The sequence below is a fragment of the Amblyomma mixtum genome, chromosome 8 (assembly GCF_055824585.1).
Source record: "Amblyomma mixtum isolate Tamu chromosome 8, ASM5582458v1, whole genome shotgun sequence".
Lineage (NCBI taxonomy): Eukaryota > Metazoa > Arthropoda > Arachnida > Ixodida > Ixodidae > Amblyomma > Amblyomma mixtum.
In genome coordinates this window covers 76,804,182-76,827,675 of record NC_143019.1, presented here as the reverse complement: position 1 = coordinate 76,827,675, position 23,494 = coordinate 76,804,182, and the positions used below count along the sequence as shown (strand labels likewise).

Below are 23,494 nucleotides of genomic sequence, written 5' to 3'. Positions count from 1 at the left end.
TATTTTGGTGCAATATTTTAATGGCTGATAAGAAAAATGTGTTTACCGAACTTTTTTGGTACAGGCGTTATCCGATCTATTAGAATCAATGTATAGACCCAGGTGTATTCCTTGTGTAGTAATGTTGTGCAGGTCCGTTGTTTGTTAGCCCGTACAGATAGACCACGAGACAACGAGTGGCATAATCTATTTGCGAACAAATTCCCGCCACAATTTATTACCAGTGGTTTAATTGTATCGATCAGAAGGGAAACATGTGATAGCGCAGTAGTTACCTCAGTGAGTTTTCTGTTGCGGTCTATTAATATGACTAGGGCGACGACAGTGCCATAAATACCGAAAAAATTTTCCTTGTAGTGCTATAACATCGCTTCAAAGATGTGAGGCAGGGAAGCAGGGTAGGCAAAGGTGGAATCAAAAGGGTCTACTTCGCAATGAGTGCGTCAGTCGTGCGTGATATAGATGAAGTGCTCTTTTTATTGTATAAACCTACACATCGCCCTTGAACTGGACAGTTCCAATCAGCATTAATGCCGCATTTTGTGGCTTTAATTGTCGAGGTTCACTCTCCTGCCTCCTCGTCATTGGTCCTCCCGGTCTTTGATACAACAGCTGGCGAGTGAGATTGCTGGCTGTCTATCACCCACGACGCCAAAGCTGCAGTAGTCCATCATGAAGCGCAAAACATTGCCTTGAGTAAAATTTTCTTGCAAATTCCTGCCCATAGCTTTCAGTTCACAACCAAACTGAAGACCTATGAATAGTTCTCGCCCTTTCATAGCGACGACCGACAGCGCCGGAGCGGTGCCCACATGGCTCCATCATTCACCGCGCTGGGAGCGAGGAACGCGGCGACGACTTCGTTGACCGCGGACGGATGTTCCAGATGCGGCCAGTGACCCGAGTCTCGAAGGTAGTGGAGGCGGCCCTGAGTGGATTGGCGGTAGCTGAGCTCGGCGACTCCGAGAGTAAGGTACGGGTCCTGGGAGCCCCATAGGACGAGCGCGGGAACGTTCAGCTGACGAAATTGCGTGGCCTTCAGCTGCCGCTCCTTGCAGTAGACGGCGCGGTAGTAGTTGATGGCCGCAGTCAGGGCACCTGCGTGGTGTAGTCGATGGTTTGACAGCATACCGTCTGCTCACGAATCATGGTTGATGAAGTTCGCTGGTCACTGACCGTAGTGGAATAAACGACGTTTCGGGAGCGCTACGGCTCCCTTGTTCACAATGAAGCAACCGGCGGGAGCATCCGGGGTTTTGTAGCACTCAGAAGCGTTTCTAGTGATTTATCATAGACAGGATGCAAGGTGCCACCGTTCTTGCTAAGTCTGTTAGGCGTTGTCTGGATTTTGAGTGACTCGAGGTTTTGGCCGGCCGATACATTTCTTTCTTTTGCCAGTATCTTCGCTTGGCCCCAATTAATCTCGTAGCCACTACGCATGTTCGGCGATTACGCTCGTTGGTACTTTTTCGTTTCGCACATCCTTCCGGTGTTCTCTCAGGCGTCTCGTGAAGATTTTTTTTCGCTTATGTACGCTGATGAACAACCGGCGCAGTCAATTTCATAAATGACACTATAAGCTCGTGTCACTAATCATCTAGAGAACGCCTAACAAACTTAGCAAGAACAATGACATCTTGTATATTATACATGCTAAATTCCTAAAAACGCTTCTAAGTGCTACAAGAACCCGGATGCGTCCGCCGCCTGCCTTATTGTGAACAAGGTAGCCGCAGCGCTTCCGAAATGCCATTCTTTTTTCGAACATGGTCAGTGACCAGTAACTTCGTCAACCTGCGTGATCTCTGGGAGCTATGAGATAATTCGTAGTTGTAAACACAGGCGGCCTCCGTATGCGCTCAGAAAGAGGGAAAGAATGAAATGGCTTCCATTGAGATTGTAAGAGCCACTTGATGAAACACCAAAGATATGCCTCGATAAAACAGGTCAGCCGAGCGCCACTGGGAGTTGTAGAGTCCGTTGCGCTGCGAATATTTCTTATAGGTCTATGTTGTGCAGAGAAAACTTGGTTCGAGCCAATAAAGAATGCACGTGATGCAATGAAAATACAGCTGGTTCTTCCTTTCCACTTCTCCTTGCAGATGTCAACATTTGCTTTTCTTTCTGAGGAATTAGCCGTGATGTGCATATATGGCGCACTTAAGAAGCTGGCGCATGTTGCATATTACAAGCTCTGCGAAAGCTTCAAAGAAAAACTTTGAAGCTTGCATACAAGTTCTGTACCACTCCGCCAGGCCAGGACATTTTTTCTTAAGCTAGCAAGTCCCTATGAAGCTTTACAGCTTTCCTTTGCAGCCCGCTTGGGTGAATGCTAATGAATAATTACTCTCTTATAGCAAGCCTATTCCACCTTGGGGGAGTCCCCTAAACAATGAAACGAGTTCCGCAGAATACCTGGCTTCGAGAACGTGTAATGGAGAGCAGAGATCCCCTCTTCTCCGTGGCTTGTTTTCCACAGGTCCCTCAGCTGAGTGAAGTCGTCCATAGAAAGATATGTCTCGGGGATGATGGGGCACTGGTACGCAACCATGTAGCTGAGGAGAAAGAAAGAAAGGTGACTCACTAATCCTCACTGAACTCTGACTAATCCTCGTTCGTCGGTAAGTGTTATGTCACTAAGGCCACGGCTATTGGCAGGAAAGAAAGAAAATAACTTCAGTCTTTTAATTACGAAGCAGACTTTTCATGACTGAAATCCGCACTTGCGCAGGTTTTTATGCGTACAAAATTTATACCAGAATGCTGAGTCTTACGGAATAATCCAGACAGTTCTTCGAGTTGGGGATTAATCTTTGAAACTTGGCACCAGCAAAAAAGAATGCAGAGATATAAGCACACACCACAACCACTGGAGGACATTTGGCAGCACGTTGTTTGATTTCAGAGTTTGCCGCTATTGTAAGAAAATGCTTTATAACAATATTGTAAAAAAAAGGCCGGTTATCACGGTGCAAATGAGAGGTTCGGAGAATACGCGCTTGAATAGAGAGTTAAGCCCTTTGTCACATGCGATGACTAAAGCGGCATGCCCAAATGCGTTGCGTAGTTGGACCAGAGCACATTCGGGGCAGCAAGTTGCTGAAATATCGCTTGGCTGTCGTTACCGTAGCAAGCCTTGAGACGCTAACGAGGGGATCGGCAGCTTGCTGCTTTGATCATGTTTTGTTTTAACCGGCTTGCCGAAGTAACTGTGGGACACGGAGTCTCCCTCACCGAGACCGGATCATCTGCTTTAGGCTGCTCTCGAGCTGTTGCTTCATGGCGTCCGGGTGGCCACCGTTGATGGTGACCAGTCTGTCCACCATGTGCGGGTAACGGTTGGCGAAGCACCATGACACCACAGCGCCCCAGTCGTGGCCCACAAGGCTGGCCTTCTCCCTACCTGGAATGAGGAAGAAACGTTATTTTGAGAACTCCAGTGCTAATCGTAGAGTTCAAGCCTTGCGAGATGTTTCATCTGCCAATTAAGTTCAATTGCCGACAGGAAGCGTAGAGTGCACCGCCAGCCTTAATTAATCTGTCAATTACAGTTTAGTTCGAAGCAGACAATCTATAGCTGGAGTAAGTATTAGTAAGTTATTTCAATAAAACATGATAAATGGGAGGAAAAGATTTTTTCTAGCCCCGGCATCTGCTATCGCGGCTGGAAGCACCTGAGCTGGGGCAGCGGAAATGAAAGATAGCAGGCAGTGTGTAGAAGTGACATGAAAGAGACATATTAACCCATTAACATACGTACAGGTCGCGCGCGCGTGATGATATCGGTGAACAAAGTACAGGCAAATGCGCACGACACAGTGCACAGAACAGCTGGAGTAGGGCGTCCAGCTGATCGTCTTCCAAGGTAGCACACGCGGAGCGTTCGGTCACAGCGCGTCACTACCTGGCGGAGGACAGACAGCCCAAAGTGTCAAATGTCGATTTCAAGGTGAAGTGTCTTGTAATGACGGTCGGCTGAAATACATTTCCTACCGCTACTTGCATTTTTTCAGGCAAAAAAAGCGGTGTTCATAGCAATGGAGGCTCCAATGTCGGACTTTTTGATTGCAACTTTAATGTAAGCATAGAATGCGGCACCTTAATAACATACAGCGCTCAAATCTTAGTGAAATACCTTCGTTGTGCGCCGTTTGTTTGTAGTATATATATACAAAAAATCTGAAAGGTAGCCAAAAAGAAATATCTCTGTAGAAGAAATAATGAGTACGTATTTAAACATGGAACTTATTTAACAAGGAAAGAAAGGAACGCTGATCAAGGGTCGTGGTCAGAAAATTTAAGTCGCTTTGGCTTCCGTACGGAACGCGAAGCGTGTAAACATGTTTTATCCCTGCCTTTCATCAGATTTCGTTTCTTTCTTCATGATATCAGCTTATTTCTCGAACAGAAGGAATGTGATCAAGCTCTATATTTTATTGCATCAGATAAAACAACTGGAAACTTTATGAGCTCATGAGCTAATATTGTGTCAGTTGCTCAGAGGAGCCTCTTGTCACAACATCCTCCGCTACTTTATTTTGTAGTCTAGCATAGCGTCTTCTACGAGGCGTTGAAACGAAGCTGATTAGTTTTACATAATGACTTCTCCTGGTAGAAGATAGTCAAAATAAGCATAAGTGAGACCCTGTAAACAGTGCAGTCAAGATGTGGAAACGAGGACTCTCCGAAAATTCCAAAATGAATCATCTGACATCCTGAAAAAATTTTCTGTGCAATATTTTCCTCATTTTTCTGCTTTCATTCTTTCCTCTCACTTCTCTTTCAGATCTCCTCTTTTAGCCATATTAAATCGCCTTCCCTTACATATACACTTCTGAGGGACCTCCAGTCACACCTGGCATGGCGTTCTCAAGCGACAGCATTATACATTTTCTTACGTGCGAACATTTTATTATGGAAGTGATGTAGTTAGTTGCCCGATGTGCACCGTGCTCCTGCATAAATGGGTTATCCCAGTGTAGTGATAGAGGCACAGCATTTAGATGTGTGAGTACGGCGCACTGTATGGAGCACTTTTGGTGATTTCGCTTTGTGCTGTTGTTATGTATCGGCATCATCATCTTCATCAGCCAGACTACGCCCCCTGCAGAGCAAAGGTCTCTCCCATGTCTCTCCAATTAACCCTGCCATGTGCCAGCTGCGGCCACCGGATCCCCGCAAACTTTTTACTCTCGTCCGCCCACCTAACTTTCTGCCGCCCCTTGCTACGCTTGCCTTCTCTTGGAATCTATTCCGTTACTCTTAAGGACCAGCGGTTATCTTGCCTTCGTATTACATGCCCTGCCCAAGTCAAGTTTTTCCTCTTGATTTTGACTTTGCTGTCTTCCAGTCTCTTCATGCTTCACCTATCATTTTCCTTTCAATAGCTCGCTGCGTTAACCTCAATTTACGTTGCACCCTTTTCGTTATCCTCCACATTTCAGCCTCTTAGGTGAGTACAGGTAAGATCCAGCTATTAAATACTTTTCTCTTGAGGTATATCAGTAAACTGGCATTCATGATCTCAGCGAACCGGACAATTGCGCCCCATCCTTTTCTTATTCTTCTAGTTATTTCCCTCTCATGGTCCGGATCTGCGTTCACTACCCGTCCTAAGTAGACGTACTCCCTTACCACTTCCCGCACCTCGCCACCAATTGTTAACTGGGGTTCCCTTCCGAGACTTTTAAATATTGCTTTGGTTTTAGCCGCCGCGGTGGCTCAGTGGTTATGGAACTTGGCTGCTGACCTGAAAGACGCGGGCTCGATCCCGACCGCGGCGGTCGAATTTCGATAGAGGCGAAATTCTAGAGGCCAGTAGAGTGTGCGATGTGCGAGTGCACGGTGAAGAACCCCAGCTGGTCTTAATTTCCGGAGCCCTTCACTGCGGCGTCCCTCATAGTCTGAGTCGCTTTGGGACATTAAACCCACATAAACCATAAAACAAATACTTTAGTTTTCTTCACAAAAATTTTTAAACCCACCGGTCTGCTCTGCCTGCCAAACTCATTATTCATGCTTTCCAGTTCATCTCCTATGTGACTAGCAAAGCAATGTCACCAGAGAAGTCCAGATTACTCAGGTAATTAATTCATGTCACCAGCTGTTCCCAATCCTGGCCTCTCATTACCTGCTGCAAACAGGCGGTGAAAAGCACTGGCGAGATCGTGCCTCCCTGCCTCATACCCTTCCTTACTGCAATTCTACTGCTGACTTTACGGAGGACTATGGTGGTTCTGCAGCCGTTATAGATATCTTAAATTATTGTTATATAAGGCTCATTTACATCCTGAATACAATAGCTCAACAAGGTGACGGCGCTACTCCCAGTAGCGCAGGCCTGTATTTTTGTGGTTGCTAAGTGGTAAAGATCTTCTCCATCGCTTAACAGTAATCTTTTGATCCCCCAAGTCAAGTCCATGCAGGCGAGTGTATCTGTCACGCATTTGACGTGCGGGTTAATGCTGCTTTTTTGTGCGTGTATCTTTTGCGTGCCACCACATGCCATGGCTCGCCGCACTGAATTGTCCCTCTTTTACGGCCTGTGGTATCTCCTTTTCTTAAATATCTGGCTTCATAATTTAGTACAGGTTTTCGGGAACTGCGCAAGCAGTTGCGTTTGCCTCACCCAGCGACTTCAGAAGGCCTTTGGTGTCTTCGATGAGGTACGATACTTGGTAGTCTTCAATGTTGTGAGGCTTTGATGACTGCCCATATCCTCGCATGTCAAGCGCAACGACCCTGGGCAAAAGCACGTACTCTCAGTGGAAGCGAAAATAATATTTAAGTTTTTACTATATGGCACAAAACTTTATCGTTCATTTTGAGTAAGTAGAACACACTTTTCAGTAAGAGCTACACATTGTAAGCGTTATTCGTACGCTGAGAATATCAAATTAAGTTGTCTCTCTAAAAACTTGTTACTGCATACAGAAGTGATTTATACCACCCTTAAGCAACTAGACAGCTGAAACAATAGATGCAGTGTTACATTCCCCAAATGTTTAGCTAGAGAATTTGCGGGATGGCTTCAGGAAGCATGTTCAGCCCCTTCTGACCTCAAGATATTAAAGACTTTATTGAGACGGCGTTATCCTCTCACTTCCTTCCTTTCGTCCATAAGCTTTAACCGAGTTAAGCAAGTACGGCCTAACATGCAGATATTGTAGGAAATTCACCACACCTCTCCAGGTATCTACAGTTCTACCGGGCAGACCTGAAAGTGCATAAAATACTGCACAGAACCACACGCCTGCGTCATGCAGATACATGAGGAATGCCTGGAGCACCGCGGCAGGCAACGCTTGTGGTGCAGATTTTCATCGCAGTAACAACCTTTGTAAAACACATAGACCAGCTGACGCAGGAGCTATGGATATCTGAAACAGAGGTAGCAGCGTTGATACGGGAGGTATTGTATCATTGTTGCATCACTAGCAGAGACATGAGAGCATTGTTCGCAAGGAACCTGCTCTTAATATGTGGCGGCGAGCAACAGTGATATCCGAACGAATAGAAGTTCTGTGGAATTATACGCACGTTTTGTTTCCACTTTCACAGCCCCTCTCCTCGCTCCTACTTCGTTTACTTCACTTAATGTTTCTATACACGCAAGCGGCATGACATAAATTTCATCTGTACGGTTTATGCAGTATCGGTTTTTTTAAACGCGAAATGCTTTTAGCTCCCGTTGTCTGCGCGCCGCGGGTGATCTTTGCGCCAAGATGGAGGAAACACGCAGGCGAACCTAAGCAAACTTACTCGAAACTTTCAGTTCACTCCTTAGCGCCTACGTGCTGCGCTGCCGTCGGAGCAGCGCATGCCTCAAAACAGCATTTTCGTGGTCTTGTGATGGGTGAAGTCATCGTGCTGCGCGATGGAGCCCGAATTCTCCACAATTCTCTAGAAAATGCATGTGCGCTTTCGAGAACACTCCAGCACAAGGCACGATAGATGGCGCGATATCCCAATTAAAAGCGGAGAATATAGTAGCGTGCAACGGTGCCGAGTCGAAAATGGTAGGACTGAGAGTCTCCGACCGCAGCGGTGGCCTAGTGCTTTGAGCATCCGCCTCGCATGCGCGAGGTAGGGGGTTCGATTCCTAGTACCGCCGGGTACCTACAGGTGATTCAGTGGGTACAAGCTTTCACCTGCCTGGTGCTCGCCCTCTATAGGCTGAAATGCTTGGGAATTGGGTCTTTCATCACAGCGTGAGTAGAAGAGAAAACCTTGTGCCATGGCGCTCTTTTGCCACAGATGCCATTATGCCGTAAAAATTCATCATCACCAAGAATAAAAGCCTGCTCCTGTAATTAAATAGCTGTAATCTGAAAACGTACAAAACAAACTTCGCACTAATGCATTCGTCATGATTCACAAATAAAATTTTATGGGTGAGCATCCTTTGAGCATTTTCACCTCGCTTGATTTCATGTCCTTCATTTTCCTTAATCTCCAAAAACGAGGATATCAAGATTCGCTTAACTGGCGGCGCATTTCAGTGGGAGGCAGCCCAGTCACCAGAAGTTTTTCTTGAGCTCAACGATCTGCTTGTGCCACGTGTACCAGGAGTCGGGGAAGCCGTGCAGCAGAAGCACCAGGGACCTGTCTCGCTCCCCGGCAGAGACGTAATGCAGCGTCACACCGTCCTTCAAAAGAAGAGAAAAAGAGATTTAGTGTTAGCTAAACACTGTACAAGCGGTTTCAGAAGCGGTCCCGTCTTAATTGCGCTGTTTCAAAAATGAATACGTACCAACTTGCCCAAATTTCTGCTTTACTGAATGTTTCAGAAAGACCCACTTCAAAAACTCACCGTGAGTCAGTTTCCGAAATCTGGAACTTTTTCCAAAATCTCAGGCTGCGACAAATTTTGCTGCACCGGTTAGTACAACAACATCGTGCTGGAGCTGACAAGCGTGGCTGTATCGTATGACTAGGTGACGGAACGAGTTCTAACTGGTGTTCTACTCAGCGACAGTTTAGCTTTTCTTCTGGCACTCAGCGGAGCTGTAGTCAACGTCGTCAACATAGAACTACTGGCGAAAGTTAGACGACCAAGTTCACGTGATATACGCACGCATTAGTACGTACGCATTGTTTGCAGGCATTGGTTTAGCGGAGGTTTTGATGCCTGTACTAGTCAGGGCAGCGTCCTGTCAAGCGATTTAAAAACATCTGGGAACGGGAACTGTCGTCGAATCGGGCAATACGGCGGGCACCTTTGACTACAATGCCGTCTTGTAAGGTAATTGTTTCTACTGAGACCGTTATGCTCAGTATAATTGAACTCCAGTTGGCAGTAACACTGCAAATGCAGCTTCAAGACAGCCGCCATTTGAATCACACACGTAGCAAGAATATCGTTTGTATGTATGTGTCTGATACCCTAACAAACATGTTCAAAAAGAGTAGCGTATTTCCAAATGCGATTTTCAAGTACACCGTTACTGTTATTGTTAATGCTTCCGTTTTGGAAACGCCTACCACTTGGGACAGTGACAGGGTGCGAGCAGATTTCCGCAATGTCACCTTTCCAGTGGCGTCAGTTTCTCTTGATTGATCTGCAAGTACCGCAAAGGCTGGTTAAAGAGAAAAAGAGCTATCGCTGACAGTTTTCGCTGAATGCTTTCCCTTTATCAGGATGTGCAGTGTTGCTGCCTACGTCTCGTACGTCTCCGCCATTCTAACAATCTCTAATATCAATCAAACATAGATAAGTCGGCTGCTGTCCGAAAACTGGCTATGCGCTGCGAACAAAAGGTTGAACAGCTGGAGGCCAAGGGCCCGGTTCTTATGCAGCGCGATTTGGTCCAAGCAAACCAGTTTGCGAGCAAAATCTTGCAATACATGTTTTGAATGAAATTGTACGTCATCGGTATAAACAACATCTTGAAGGAAGGCAGAAGGGCGTTAGGCCCACAAGTAGACTTACAGTGTCTCGCTATATGGCTATACAAAGAGATTCAATGAAGGAAGGCTTAGTCAGTTTGTCCGACTAGGTTATCATCGACAATCTACGGCTAGCAACGACTGCAGGGCAGCCAGATACATGGCCGAAATCTCTAGATAGAAAGCACAGTCTCAGATTACAGAAAAAGGAAGCTAGCACAGAGAAGACGTGCGTACGCAAAAAGGTCAGCGCTTAGGGTTTTTCAGCTAAAATACCAGTCATTGACATATATGTCCAATTACGGATATAGAGCCCTGTATTGAATGACAGGCGTTTTATCCTTCCAGCAGCAACGAAGATTTGTGTCCGGCGTTTTATTAGCAAGTGTATGTCCAAATTTTGACACATGTTTTCTTTAACAATGAGGTCGTTGAGAAATTTGTTTTATTGTTTTTCAGTCCTGCCCTGATCAGAAACTTCCACCTTTATTCAATGTCCAGTTCACTACATTTGCAAACTTTTATAGCAATCTAAGTACACTTAGCCTGCCTGCACATCTCTCCCTCTTTACTTTTTTATATCTTGATGATAATATATATAAATATTTTACGTGCTTGTATTTCCATATTCTGAGTTCCTTCGCTTTCAGGTTATTATTGTTATTAGGCCCCTCTATGAGAGCTCTAAAGGCGTTTTATTTGTAAACTCGCCACCAATTGTTTAGGGTACGCAGTGTTAAGCAAGAGAGTTATTCTCAACGCCATCATTTCACGTGGCCGTTAATAGATATGTGATGCATAATCATCAATGCGCACATTACACTCTACCATTAAATCTGAAACAATTCGCCCTGCACCCAAATAAATTAGACTTATCTGCCTAGCTCACTTCACGTAAGCGCTTGGCAGCGGGAGTTCAGTGACGACTGTAGTATTACGCAGCGCACTTGCGCGATCAATCTGCGCTAAAGCCTTACATATTGAAAATTAGGAGATATTTAACACATATGCTAAATAAGTCTGCTAGTGCGCTCAACGTTACAAAGCCCGTTTTATTCGGCCCTCTCAAATCATATGCCTTCGCGTGCATGAGCGCATGGCCATTCTCGTGTTATTCTCCAGGCGGCGTCGGCGGAACAATCTGCGTCGCTCGGATAGAAATCATCACCATCAGCCTGACTACGCCCACTGCAGGGCAAATGCCTCTCCCGTGCCTCTCCATTTACCCTCTCTTTTGCCAGCTGCGGCTACTGTATCCTCGCAAACCCTTAATATCAGCCGCCCACCTAACTTTCTGCCGCCGCCTGCTACGCTTGCCTTCTCTTGGAATCCACACTGTTTTGACGAGCGGACCGGATCGCGGATGGTCCGGGCGCGTCAGCGCTTTCCGCGTGCCACGTGACGTGAACGTCACTGCTCTGAGCGACCTTGAGCCGGCGGCGCGCGCTTCTCCGGGCCCGGATCGCGAACCGAATGAAAAAAATTCGTTGTGGCTTACCTTGGTTAAGCCCGGTAATTGCAAAAGCAATATCCGTACCTACGCCATGGTTCAGCTGGTAGTGTAGCTGGTGGTGGTGCTTGTGGCGATGCATCTGTTATACAATTCAATCCAATGCAATCCAATCCAATGTAATCTAATCTATTCAAATCCAATCCAGTCCAGTACAATCCAGTCCAGTCAGGCCGCCGTTCATGTGCACCGCCGTCGCACACGGACGGCGCGAGATCGCGAAGCAATGTTAAGCCGCTGGTGGTTGGCACAGCTACTGCTTTCTAGCGACGTGAGTCGAGCCTAATCTCTTCAGCGTAACGCCACAATTGCGCTCCTAGCGGAGAGCGCAGGACTTAGGCGCCGGTGGTGGCACCGCCGCGGCTTGCGACGGCGCGAGTCGGTCGCCCTTCTCTTCGGCGTGACGACGTCACAAAGCACCTGTTGCGCTCCTAGCGGAGAGCGTAGGAGTTAGGCGCCGGTGGTGGCACCGCCGCGGCTTGCGACGGCGCGAGTCGGTCGCCCTTCTCTTCGGCGTGATGTCACACATGACGTCACACAGAGGTCAACTAAAGGTCAATGGTGGCACCGCCGCGCCACGGCAAAGGCTGAAAGTACAAGTAGTAAAGTTTTCGCTTTAAAAGGCGACCGCCTTTTTCAGTTCGAGGGCTTGGCGGCGGACCGGGATTGTTTTTGCTCTTTTTTGCTTCTAGGTGCGCTCGTCTGGCTAGCTATCCTGAATGAAGTCGGCTTTGCGCCATGCTGGCGCCTTTCGTTTTGGCGCGCTTTTCGCCGAATTTGCAGCTCGAGTGCGGCATTGTGTGGCCTCCTTTTCGTGTTTCGCTCACTGCGTTTTTCATTCCGTGTATGCTGCACTGCGTCGTACTGTGTATTTGAGCGTGTGCGTAAATGCCCGCTTTGCTTTGTTGTTTCTGCTAATTTGAGTGAATTTGTAAAGAAGGAGCTCTGTGAGCCAGTATCTTGTAAAACTGAGCCGCAGCAAACGTTTGTACTCTCCGGGTCGCATTCAAGTAGGTCCTCGTATAGCAGGTCCTGCATGCCCAAACACTTTCTTTCCAACCATGACTTTGCCCAACATAACCGCTTTTAGCCGCGAAAGCTTCCTCCTCGCCCTCAGACGCGTCAGTGGCTACAGCCAGTGCGGCGAGACGACGTTTTCGCTCGGCGTTCATGTTGAAACCCTCGGCAGCTGAGTTTTTGAAGTCATGCAAACAGCGCAAGCACGCTGTGGGCGAGAGTACGCGCGGATTGACCGCTGCGTTCGTGTGAATGCCCGACGTGCGGACTGACTCCCGGGTGCTTGGTCACGTGTCACGATAACCGCGCTGACGCGCGCGGATCATCCGCGATCCGGTCCGCTCGTCTGAACCCCCCTTTACAGCGGTTATCCTGCCTTGGCATTACATGCCCTGCCCAAGCCAATTTTTTTTCTTGTTGATTTCGATTCGGATGTCATTAACCCGCGTTTGTTCCGTCGCCCACTCTGCCTGCTTCCGGTCTCTTAACGCCGCACCCACCATTTTTCTTTCCATAGCTGGCTGCGTTGTCTTTAACATAAGCTGAATCTGACGTAAATAGCTCCCCGCTATGTGTCAGCACAGCTCAGTTCACACAGGAAGTTCAGCAGACAAAAATTATCTAGAGGAAGAGTTACTCAAAAGCAAAAGAATAAATGAGAAATTCGTGCTGCCAAGATAAAAGGGCTGTTCGACCGCAGTCAGGGCATTAAATTTTTTTTAATGTTCCCAAGAACTCAAGATCAAACACAATCGTGAATTACGTTTTCCTTTAACTGTAAATTAAAAATGAAGTAGCGCTACGCTGCATCTAGCGCGCTTCATCTGAAGTGACGTGTACATTTCACCTGCTTGGCTTTTGGCATACGGCGCGCTCTGCCAGCGCAGTGAAACTCCCCCCCCCCCCCCCCCCCCCCCATGTATGCACCGAGCACAAGTGAAGACTGACCGGTTTATCATGAATGCATCTACGTGAAGCGTGCATTCGCGATGTGTCTGGGTGCAACCTGGCGTCCCGGGTATGAATCAGCCGATTCCTTAAAAAAAAGATAAACCAAGGGGGCACTTGAGCTTAATTTTACGTTCATAAATACCTGGGAGTCCTCATATCATTCCTGGCGCAGGGGTGCCGCGGTTAGCGATACTCCACTGTCCTGCAATGGCACGCGCTGCCATGACCCAGGTTGCTCTTCCCGAACACCCTGTCGCGACCAGTCGTTAAATAAACTGCCACCTGTCACGATGCGCAGTTTGCTCACTATTCGGAGGGTAAGTTCTGACAGCGTCACAAGATCACGTGACCTGTTTGGCAGGCGCCACATTCCATCTTCCATCTGCAAGCTCCGGCCACTCCGGCTACGAGGCTTTAAACGGTCGCCAACTGTTTTTTTTTCGGCATGGGGGTACTAACGCTCTCGTGTTTAAAGGCGCTGTGAGAAGTAAACGCAGGATGGAACTGCCAACCTGACCGCTATGCTGCCATTTATTAGCGAGAAAGCAAAACAGCAGCTATTAAGCCGCCTGGGTCGTCATTGTTCCCACCTTGAGCGAAAAGCGGGTCTTGTTGCAGTCTACACCATTGGCCCAACGAGTGGAGCGCTTTGCCACTGACACTGCCTGCGCTCGATAAGCATGCGTTGGGACAGAGGGGCGAGTAGCCGGCGAGGTAGAATTGTGTGGATGGGATAAAAATACGCGGAGGCAGAGTTTTGCTTGGTATCGTGCGAACAAACGTAAAGGCCGTAATCATACAGCCTCCTCTTAAAGCGGTATGTCCCAGAATCACACACCCCTGTTCATCACCTATGCGGAATAACTTGGAAGACCTCCAGGTTTTTTGTTTGCACACTGCTTCCAAGATAAATAGCACAACCTGGTGTTTCGTTTTCGCGCACAGTGTTTAATGGGCCATAGCATGAAGCAGCGGCAGCTCCATCAAGCCTTCTTCCATTTTCACTCCCCTATTCCCTGCCCTACGCAAAGTAGCATGTCAGCGATTACTCACGCCGGCTAAAATCTGTTTTTCATTAAAGAGCTCTCTCTCTCTCTCGCTGCCTTTCTAAGCAAAGCTAAGCATCGTCACACTGAACATCAGTTTAAGTGAAGTTCGCTTCGCTAAATGACCCTCTATGGCGATATAAACGTTCCCGGTATTTCCAGGTAGACTGTTTGCGTCGAGTTGACACTCGTATCAAAAGCTCTCGCTATAGCATTTACACCATCAAAACTGCTCTGTACTGGTTACGAATATACCAGACTCCCTCCGTGTTTCGAGTACAGTTAATATTGCTGAGAACGACTGCCACGAGATTTTATACACATTAGCGCGAAACCGACTTTCTCAAAGAGCATTGCAAAAAAGACGGGGTATTTCGCGACCACTTGAGCCTTAATTAAAATTTAGCCATTATCTCTGTGTACGCCGTGCGCAGGAACACATCGATTCACGCCCGCTAACGCAGTTAAAGGTTCTTGGACGCTAGCCACGGCGATTATCGGCGGTGAGGGCCTGCCAGGACCTCCTGCGGTTCTGAAGAGTGTCGGTCCTGCACGGCAGCCTGTGATGTTCCGAAGCCTTTTGGCCTTCTGCTTTTATCGCTCCCTTTTCTCCCTAACCTTTATATCCCCTCATTCCTTTCCCCAGTGCAGGGTAGCAAACTGGTTTCATCTACCGGTTAACATCCCCCCCCCCTTTCCTCCTACTCCTCTCTGTCATTCTGTATGCTACAACAGTGATGTGGAAAGTCGGCCAGTTTAATCTTATCCATGATGTAGTTGGCGCCAAAAATGAGGAACAAGGTGGGAGAAAGGCGCTCGTGGTGTGTCTTTCTCCTACCTTGGTCCTCATGTTTGGCCCTAACTACATGTATGCTACAGATAGCTTTTTCAATAAGCGGCGTAATGATGAACGACTGTAAGACGAGAACTAAACCTACTTTCTTTTATTTCCAATGCACTACCGCTTTCTTTTTCTCAGCGACCATATCGTGATGAAAGAGGCACAAAAAATGAGTTCAAGTACGCTAGATTCACCTCTTCAGTGGTCTGGCTCATGGACTTGTGATGAGGTGTATTTGCCAAAGCATTTGGAGCCAACTGTACATTCATCCACATTCTGTTGGCAACACTTGTTGACTGGACCACAAAAGCGTCTGGCACGTAAGGGGGATTCGCCACTCGCATCTTTAGCAGTCTTCACAGTACAGCGCACAATAGCGAAATAGACGGCCAGCAGTGGACACTTCAAACGAACCAACAGCTCTGGAGATTGCGCCTTTCATTTGCTGACAGCAGCTGTAGCTTATGCGACCAAACTGCGAGAAAATACAAATCAAACACAATTTATAGGGTGTCGAATACCTAGGCCTTAAAGGGGTCGTGAAACGTTTTCCGAAAATTTTGAACGACGTGTGTATTTGGAATTCTGACCCTTCATTCTATAGTATACTTTGGTTCGTTTCATCGTCTGGGTTGATTGAATAGCGAAAAAAACTAAATTTCGGTTTCCCAGCGCGCGTCCCCCTCAACTCACAGCAAACGTCATTTTAAGAAGCCAATCAGAGGTTTCTGTCGTCAACACAACATGGCGGCTTAGCGAGGCCTGTTTAGCCATAGTTGACCGAGGTTACAGCAGCATATTGACTCGAATCTGGCACCGTCGTCTGCTCAGAATGGAGTCTGCTAGCTCTCAAGCTGACACATGTGCGATAACTTTGACGGCGCGCCGCACCAGTCGCCGCTTGCGAACTGCCGCCTGCAGCAAGCAGGGACACGGAGCGGCAAGCATCTTTGCGCCACTAGACTCATGCCCGGCCCACATCCGGTGTAACACTTTGCCACCGCACACCAGCGCCTGCGCGCTGCTTGACTACTGAAGTTCGCACAAGAAAAGACAAAATAGCGATGTTATCAGAAAGACTGCCGGCTGTACTCGGGCGGCCACAAAGCATGCCTGCCCACGTAGCGCGCTTTCGGCAACGGTTCTGGACGCGGGTGCGCCGGGCGACGAACTGCACTGCTCTCTGGCTGCCCTGGTCGTCGCTAGGCCTGTTTCGCACCGAAGCCGCGGTGGACAGCGCTTCGGAAGTAGCCTGGGTTATGATAAAATGCCTGCTTTTGGCATCGCTTTACTGTCAACAGCATCGTCTCACAACAAAACATATGGTCATTGTTGCGGAGCGCTCGGCAGCGGAGCTATATAGCGGACGCCAGGCGCGCAAGCCGGACCGCAACGGCAGCGGGCAGCGGCAGCTGAGCGGCGGTTGTGGCAAGAAATTTGCTCTTATTACAGTTGCTGCTTCTACCAGCAACTCGGCATTGTACAACGATCCTCAAAAATGATCTATTTTCAACACTTCTTGCTCCCATAGTTTATTATTTACGTGAAGAAAAATATTTATAGCCTATTTTTATAACGCCAGCGGACGGGATCCAGGTTTGCCGGCCGGCCTGCAGCCTCGCTGTATTTCACATTCGCACCAGAAAAGACAAAACAGCGCCATGCTATCAGAAAGGCTGTCTGTTGGCAGTGGCAGCATGCCGAGCTTTCGGCAACGACGCCGCCTGCGGACGCGCCGGGCGATGAAGCTGCGATCGAGGCTTGCCGGCGGCCCTGGTCGTCGCTAAGCCTACCTGGTTTTGCATCGATACTATCGATACCGCAGCTGAGGGAGCTCCGGAACTGGTCAGCGCTGTAAAAGGTACTCCTCTCGTCACCCCTTTAACTGTGAACCTGTCCCATAATAAAATAAAGATATGCTCGATTTCCGCGACGCCAGCGGAGCTAGAAATGCCAGCTATGCGAGCGGCGACCAGGCAGTAAATAAAGCGGTCATTGGATGAAATTTGCTTGTATCGCCGAACTATATACTGCCAGCAACTCGGCATCAGCCAACGATCCTCAAAAATGATTCATTTTTGGCACTCATCTATTCCAGTGCTTGTTATGAGCGTGAACAAATAATACTAGCGTGTTTTTCTGACGCCGGCGGCCGGCATCCAGGCTGACAGGCCGGCCCCGAGAAACGCGCCCCCACGTCATTATGACGTTGGCGCTCTGCGCGCTCGCATTCTGCCCCTTGTCAGTGCGACGCGCCGCGTGCGGCCTGTCATTGACATCGGTTGGGCGCAGGCGGCGAGCTGCTGTCAGTCGTTGTTACGCCGCTCGCAACGGCACGTCGCACGCCCGGCAAGTAGCAGTTATGCCGAGAGACCGCGACACCTCTGCCTGCGGGAGCCCCGACCGTGAACCTCCGAACCCGGTCGTGGACTCGAGTCTTCATCTCTATCGCAAGGGGTGGGTTGACTCGCAGCCCCATCTGCAAATTATGCCTAACCCTCTTCACGCTTCTGGAATATATTTTTCTGCAGCAAAGAACAGAAGCGCGGAGCCGATGAGCGCCGCGATAGCTGACTCGCTCGTATCGAGTGCATGTAAAGAGTGAGTCGTCGAGATGGGCTGGCCTTGCTCAGCTCGATTCTCTGACTCAAACCACCGCTGTCAAGGAACACCACCTAGATAGGTTCACGTAAGCAAGGCTATGTCGAGCCGCTGATACTGAAGCCAAGGAGGATGGAGAAGCAGAACCGAAACCGAAACTGGTCCCAGGTCAGTGATAGATGTATGACCACGCGCTGCAGTTTAACAGAGTGCAATTACGCGTGCAAATAATTGGAAAACCTTGTTTCACTTTCTGAATTTCTCATAAAGCTATTATTTTAGGGCAAACGAAAGTTGAAGATATCTCTACGTTTCTGAAGATCTTAAAATGACGTAGACGAGTAGTGCGTGTGCCGGCCGACGGCGGCGCATGGTCGTTTCATGAACGCAAAAAGGTAGCGATTTCGAACGGGCTTTATTAAATGCAGACTCAATACTGAGACGAAATATTTCGGAATCAGCATGTCTAATGTTTATGGAAGCAGTGAAAATTAAAACCGGGCAGCTTCATTTTCTTTTCACAACCCCTTTAACAGGGCCAACTAGAGTGCCAAAGAAAAACTTGAAATTTACTAGCCACGGACAGTGGCCCGAAAAATGAGGTAGCCTTCCGAGAAAACACTCCTCAGAAGTTTTATCTGATGTAAAATCCTGGCACACTTATACGAAGAGTGTAATCGCCCATAAAATAACTGCTTATGGGAGTCTATGAAAAAGCTATATCAGTCTATGGTCTTTTATGATCGCCGGTACACGCCTAAAGCGGTGCTTATTGCCACCTATTGGAAAACTTATGCTACTAGAGCTATAGCTTCGGAACTACGAAAATAATTTTAGCTGTCTAAAGAAAAGCATATCCACCCGAAACTACAGCTATAGACGGCCATAGGAAATGGTTATAGATATTTAAGCCAATTACTCATAGCCGGCCATGCGACATGTTTGTATGAGCGAGGAGCATCACCGGTACAGAGCCTACACTCTGCATCTGCACAAAGATGGGGAACGTATTCAATCCTTTTGAAAACATCGATGATTTGTGTCAGGACGACTTCGCAGGCTCAGGACTAGGTGGTTAGGACGACATTTTCTCTCTTTTTTCAGGCAGCTTGGGAACGCCACTTGAATTTGAAACCCAGCCTACAAAGTGTCCCAGCTCTCAGGCGCCTCTTGCACTTCTGGCAGGAACAACCCAAAGCGGACGGCTGCGCAAACTTACTTCGAGAGTGACAAACTCGTGACGTCCAAGAGCCGGGTCTCTGAGGCACTCGGGTTCGTCCAGGCGCTCCCTAACCTCCAGCACGGAGCGTCCCTTGAGGCACACCGCGACTCCTATCCGGATACACATCCACAGCAGGTCGCAAGCCCCGATGAGCAGGAAAATCAGACGGCTGGAGGCAGGCCCAAGAGCACGGAGCACAGTGGTCGCCATGAACCAGGCACTCAGCATGTTCCACAGCATGACGACCCCCGGAGCCCCTCCAAGCTCGAGTCCGGCGTCCTTTCTTCGAAAAGAAGTAGGCAAAATGCGTCCGGTGTTCTCGCTTCAGTCGTGGTCCAGCTCTGGAATGCGCTGATAATGATAGAAACGGGCTGTTACGACAGTTACAATTGGTAACAATGCATTTATTATTTACTAACACAATATTGAGTCTCGAAATAGAAAGACGAAGTCACGCAGCGCGTTCACTAAACAGCACATCTCGACTGGGAAGCAGACCCATTCCTTGAAGCTGGTGGTTGGGGTGAAATTGTTCAGTTTTAAGGTGAAGTTAGAAAACAGGAGCAAGAAGAAAAATGGAGGGAAGTCCGCCATATTCCACCCGGCATATAACCCTAACGTCTTCCTCAGGCGGCCCTTCCTTTTTTAAAGAAAAAGGTATTCATTCATCTTTTCATAACGACTGTATTTCCCCACCCGACTTTGTCTAGCGCCCCGTTGCCAGAATACGCTCTTTAATGTGCCTGAAACACTATGTGCTTGCCTTCTTTGATTTTCAGCATTACATGCTCCCAGGTGAAGTAAGCCAAGTTTCGGTCAAGCTTTGATAGAGTTAGAACAGTCTTCTGAGTCTCGGAAAACTAAATTTTGTGTCTCGTCTAAATACTAAAGAGTCAAAGGCGTCCGTCAAAATGCGTAGCATGGCTCTCTGATCTTCATCGCATATTTTATAAGAAGAAATGAACAGTCTGCATGCTCTTTACAAGCACTTTTCGTACCGTCATTTTCTCTGGCTGCTTAATTACCTGGACTTGTTTTTTCTCCGGCCACATCGACGTAGAATTTTTTAACTACACTGCAGGCTGCAAAAGAAAAGACAGCATTCATTTGCTTCCTTGGCGAGGGACGAATCACAATTTCGTCCAACTACGGGTATCATGCCATCGCGCGAGCGATGCTTGCGCTTACAGCTCGATAAGAACGAAACACATGGAAAGTACAGTTGGACTAAAACACAAAGCAAGCAGATCCCGCGCAAGTGCGTCCGTTACGGCGGATGTTAAAGCAGCAACGTGTGCAAATGCAGAACGGCGCGAAAAAAAGGCCATGCGCCCATCCAGCCTGTCTCGCTTCTGCTTTTTCTCTTTTCCACGCGCCTCTGAAAGCAGGCATATGGGATACTTGCTTTTGCGTACGTGTGTGTTTGACTTTTCTACCGCGACAGTGTTAGAGGCCCCGTTCACCAGAAAATACGGCATCGGTACGGCGCAAATTTCCTTCGTAGCTTTCCTTTGTAGCCGTATGGCTGCGCTCGGGTGGATGCCAATGAGTAATTACTTCCTTATTACAAATCTACTCCATCTTGGGGGATTCCCCTAAACATTTGACCAACACTGCTTGTGTGTGTCTCTGTCTTTGCTTCGTGGCTCGTCCCGTGGTTGCGCAACCTACACCTTCACAACACGGCGTCGGTATTGTCGCTGTCGGCGCTGTGAGCGGAAAATCACGGGCATGGCTCTGGCAGGTGGCACCCAGGGAGCAACCTAGGAGGCAGGTGGACCACATAGGTCACTTGACCTTCCGGCGTCATCACAACCCACCAACCGGATAGTGATCAAACTAGTCATTGGGGCAGGTGACAGTTAAATTAACGGTTGCTCGCTTGAGGAGAGCAACCTGGGTCACACAAGGCCCACCGCTGGGATCATCTGCCTTAACTGTTGCCCGACTGCGCAAGGCAGGGTATGAGGACTCCCAGGGATGTACGAATGCAAACTCAAGAGTGACCAATAATGCATATATGGTAATGAACCGATTACGCCATCTCGTGGCACCTTTGGTTTCGTTTACTGGGGTTTAAAGTCCCAAAGCGACTAAGGCTATGACGGACGCCGTAGTTAAGGGCTTCGGAAATTTCGACCACTTGGGGTTCTTTAACGCGCACTGACATGGTACAGTACACGGGCCTCTAGAATTTCGCCTCCGTCGAAATTCGACAGCCACGGCCGGGATCGAACCCGCGTCTTTCGGGTCAGCAGGCGAGCGCCATAACCACTGAGGCACCGAGGTGGTTAGAGGGACCTTTAAGGCAGATCTTAAGTGTCCTCTACAATTCTTTTTTTTTTATGGCTTTTCGCTTCCCGGTGCTATGGTACGTGTGCAGCACGGTTTACCAGCATTGGATGCGGCCCGGAATTGCGCGAGCAGTTTTCTGACGAGTCAATGCGCACGCGCTGGCGGTAAAAGACGCAAAATGAAAGAGGTGAACGACATTCAAAGGACAGAATAGTACTAATACCAAGCAGTGGCATATATGGACCAGAGCAAGTAAATACAATTTAGGCTTTTAGTGATTTTAGTGCCTTACAAGAAAGGCTTCCACTCCGCCGAAAAGCCGTTGTCTGTCTGCATATCTGGTTCCTGCTAAGAGCTGAGTGCCAACCGCTGTGGAGGCAGTTGGGCCTCCTAGGCCACGTGACCTTGTGACGTCATTACCACCTGCCCACCGGATTGTAAGCATAGTGCGCACCGTGGTAGGTGGCAGTTAAATTAATGATTGGTCGCTGGAGGTTGCTTGGGAAGAGCAACCTGGGTTCCACAAGCCCCACCGGTGTAGCACCTGCCATCGCAGGGCAGTGACGAGTCGCTTAAGCCGTCTGTGAATGTAGCGAATGACCAGTTGAACCGTAGTAAACGTCAGGAGTGATGCAATATCACGCAAACTTGCGTCATATAAGATATATCAACCTCGGCAAGCCAGTCCCAATCAAACAAAATCATAAAAATCAAGATAAACCATGCAAACCAAGGCTAACCGTGCTAGCGCACGTTAATTCGTTATTAGCCCCAAATTAAACCACCCGTGATTGTTTCATTTTTGGAGGAGAGAGTGCGGAAACGGGCGGTGCTACGATTAAGAGTGATGACAAACAGCAAACAATGAGACATCGTCCGTCATTCACCGGGCAACCATAACGATAGATCAATTAACATGTCCAACTTTCTGGGACAAAAAATTTGAAAATTGGAAAATGGATCATGGGTCCTTCAAAGTACGGAGAGTGATACGGAGCACCTACGTGGGCAGCTGAAGACAGGAGTTTTCACACGCTTTTAGTAACTACGGAGCAGTTGCTAGGGACAGTGTAAAAAGCATTGGGGCTCTGAATCCGATTTCCTTAGATGGAATCAGTTCGTAGTCCTGGACGTTTCTCGCTACGGTCGCACACACCTGCAGTCACACCTTTCTTTAAGGGGTATAGACACTTTTTCTTTGTAATGATGCCTAAGGTAGTAGTGTACATAGATCTCCAAACGGTATTCGCCTACAACCGCTAATTAATTTATAACTGGATTTCTTCTGTAACTTGTTTCGGTTTCAAAAGCGGACCGACGGCTATGACGTCCAAGGTCATTATAGGTCACGTGAGGCATGAAGGAAACAGCGATATAATCGTTTTTTGTCGGTTTTATTCGCTACAACGTTAACGCCAGCCTGTGTGTACAGCCTTAATCATGAGTGAACAATCAGCGATTATATTGTGACGAAGACGAAGCTGGCAGTGGCGCGGGACGGAGCGCCCGCGCTAGGCCAGCGGCCATTAAATCATCTCATAGCCATGGTTCACCACGTCTCATTCTTCGGCTGGCCGCCGCGTAACATTTGGTGTGAGGTGCTGGGGTCCCTTCATCGCCATCCTGGTCACGGAGCTTCGGCGTCCTGGGCCTGCCGTGGACGTCGGCCGTGAGTACCTGGTCAGCGCCGCACGGCCGTGCCCCAGCACGCCCGACCTGAACCGACCTCGACGCTCACCCCAGCCCCGTCCCCCGCCCGGACCACACTACACGACGACCCAAGACCCGACGGACCCAAGACCCGACGGACCCAAGACCCCACCGACCCAAGACCCCACCGACCCACGACCCCACCGACCCAAGACCCCACTGACCCAAGACCCAAACATGAAGACACCGCCCCCCTGCCTCTGCCGTTCGGTGCGTCCAGAGACCTCGGCCGTCAGCTCCTGGCACCCTACGGCGCGGATGCTTCGTGGACCGGGACTCATTCTCTCATCGTTCTCATCGTGGCGGCCAGCACTGCACCATCTTCTACATATTGTTCGATCCTTCACTCAAGACCATCGCCATTTCGCCGTCTGTTCGTCACCGATCGGGACGATCGCTCGGAGGCCCCGGGT

At 48.6% G+C, this 23,494-nt stretch overlaps 1 protein-coding gene across 1 annotated transcript; it reads right to left on the bottom strand.

Moving 5' to 3' along the window:
* Nucleotides 1–775: 775 nt before the first annotated feature.
* LOC149333073 (epoxide hydrolase 3-like) lies at nt 776–19,316 on the bottom strand. The gene is made up of 6 exons (XM_089557633.1): nt 19,074–19,316; nt 8,521–8,648; nt 6,629–6,741; nt 3,235–3,403; nt 2,416–2,555; nt 776–1,098 (listed from the first exon to the last, which is right to left on the bottom strand). The coding sequence occupies exons 1-6, from the start codon at nt 19,314–19,316 to the stop codon at nt 776–778; spliced, it is 1,116 nt and encodes a 371-aa protein (XP_089413759.1).
* Between the last annotated feature and the right edge of the window lie 4,178 nt (nt 19,317–23,494).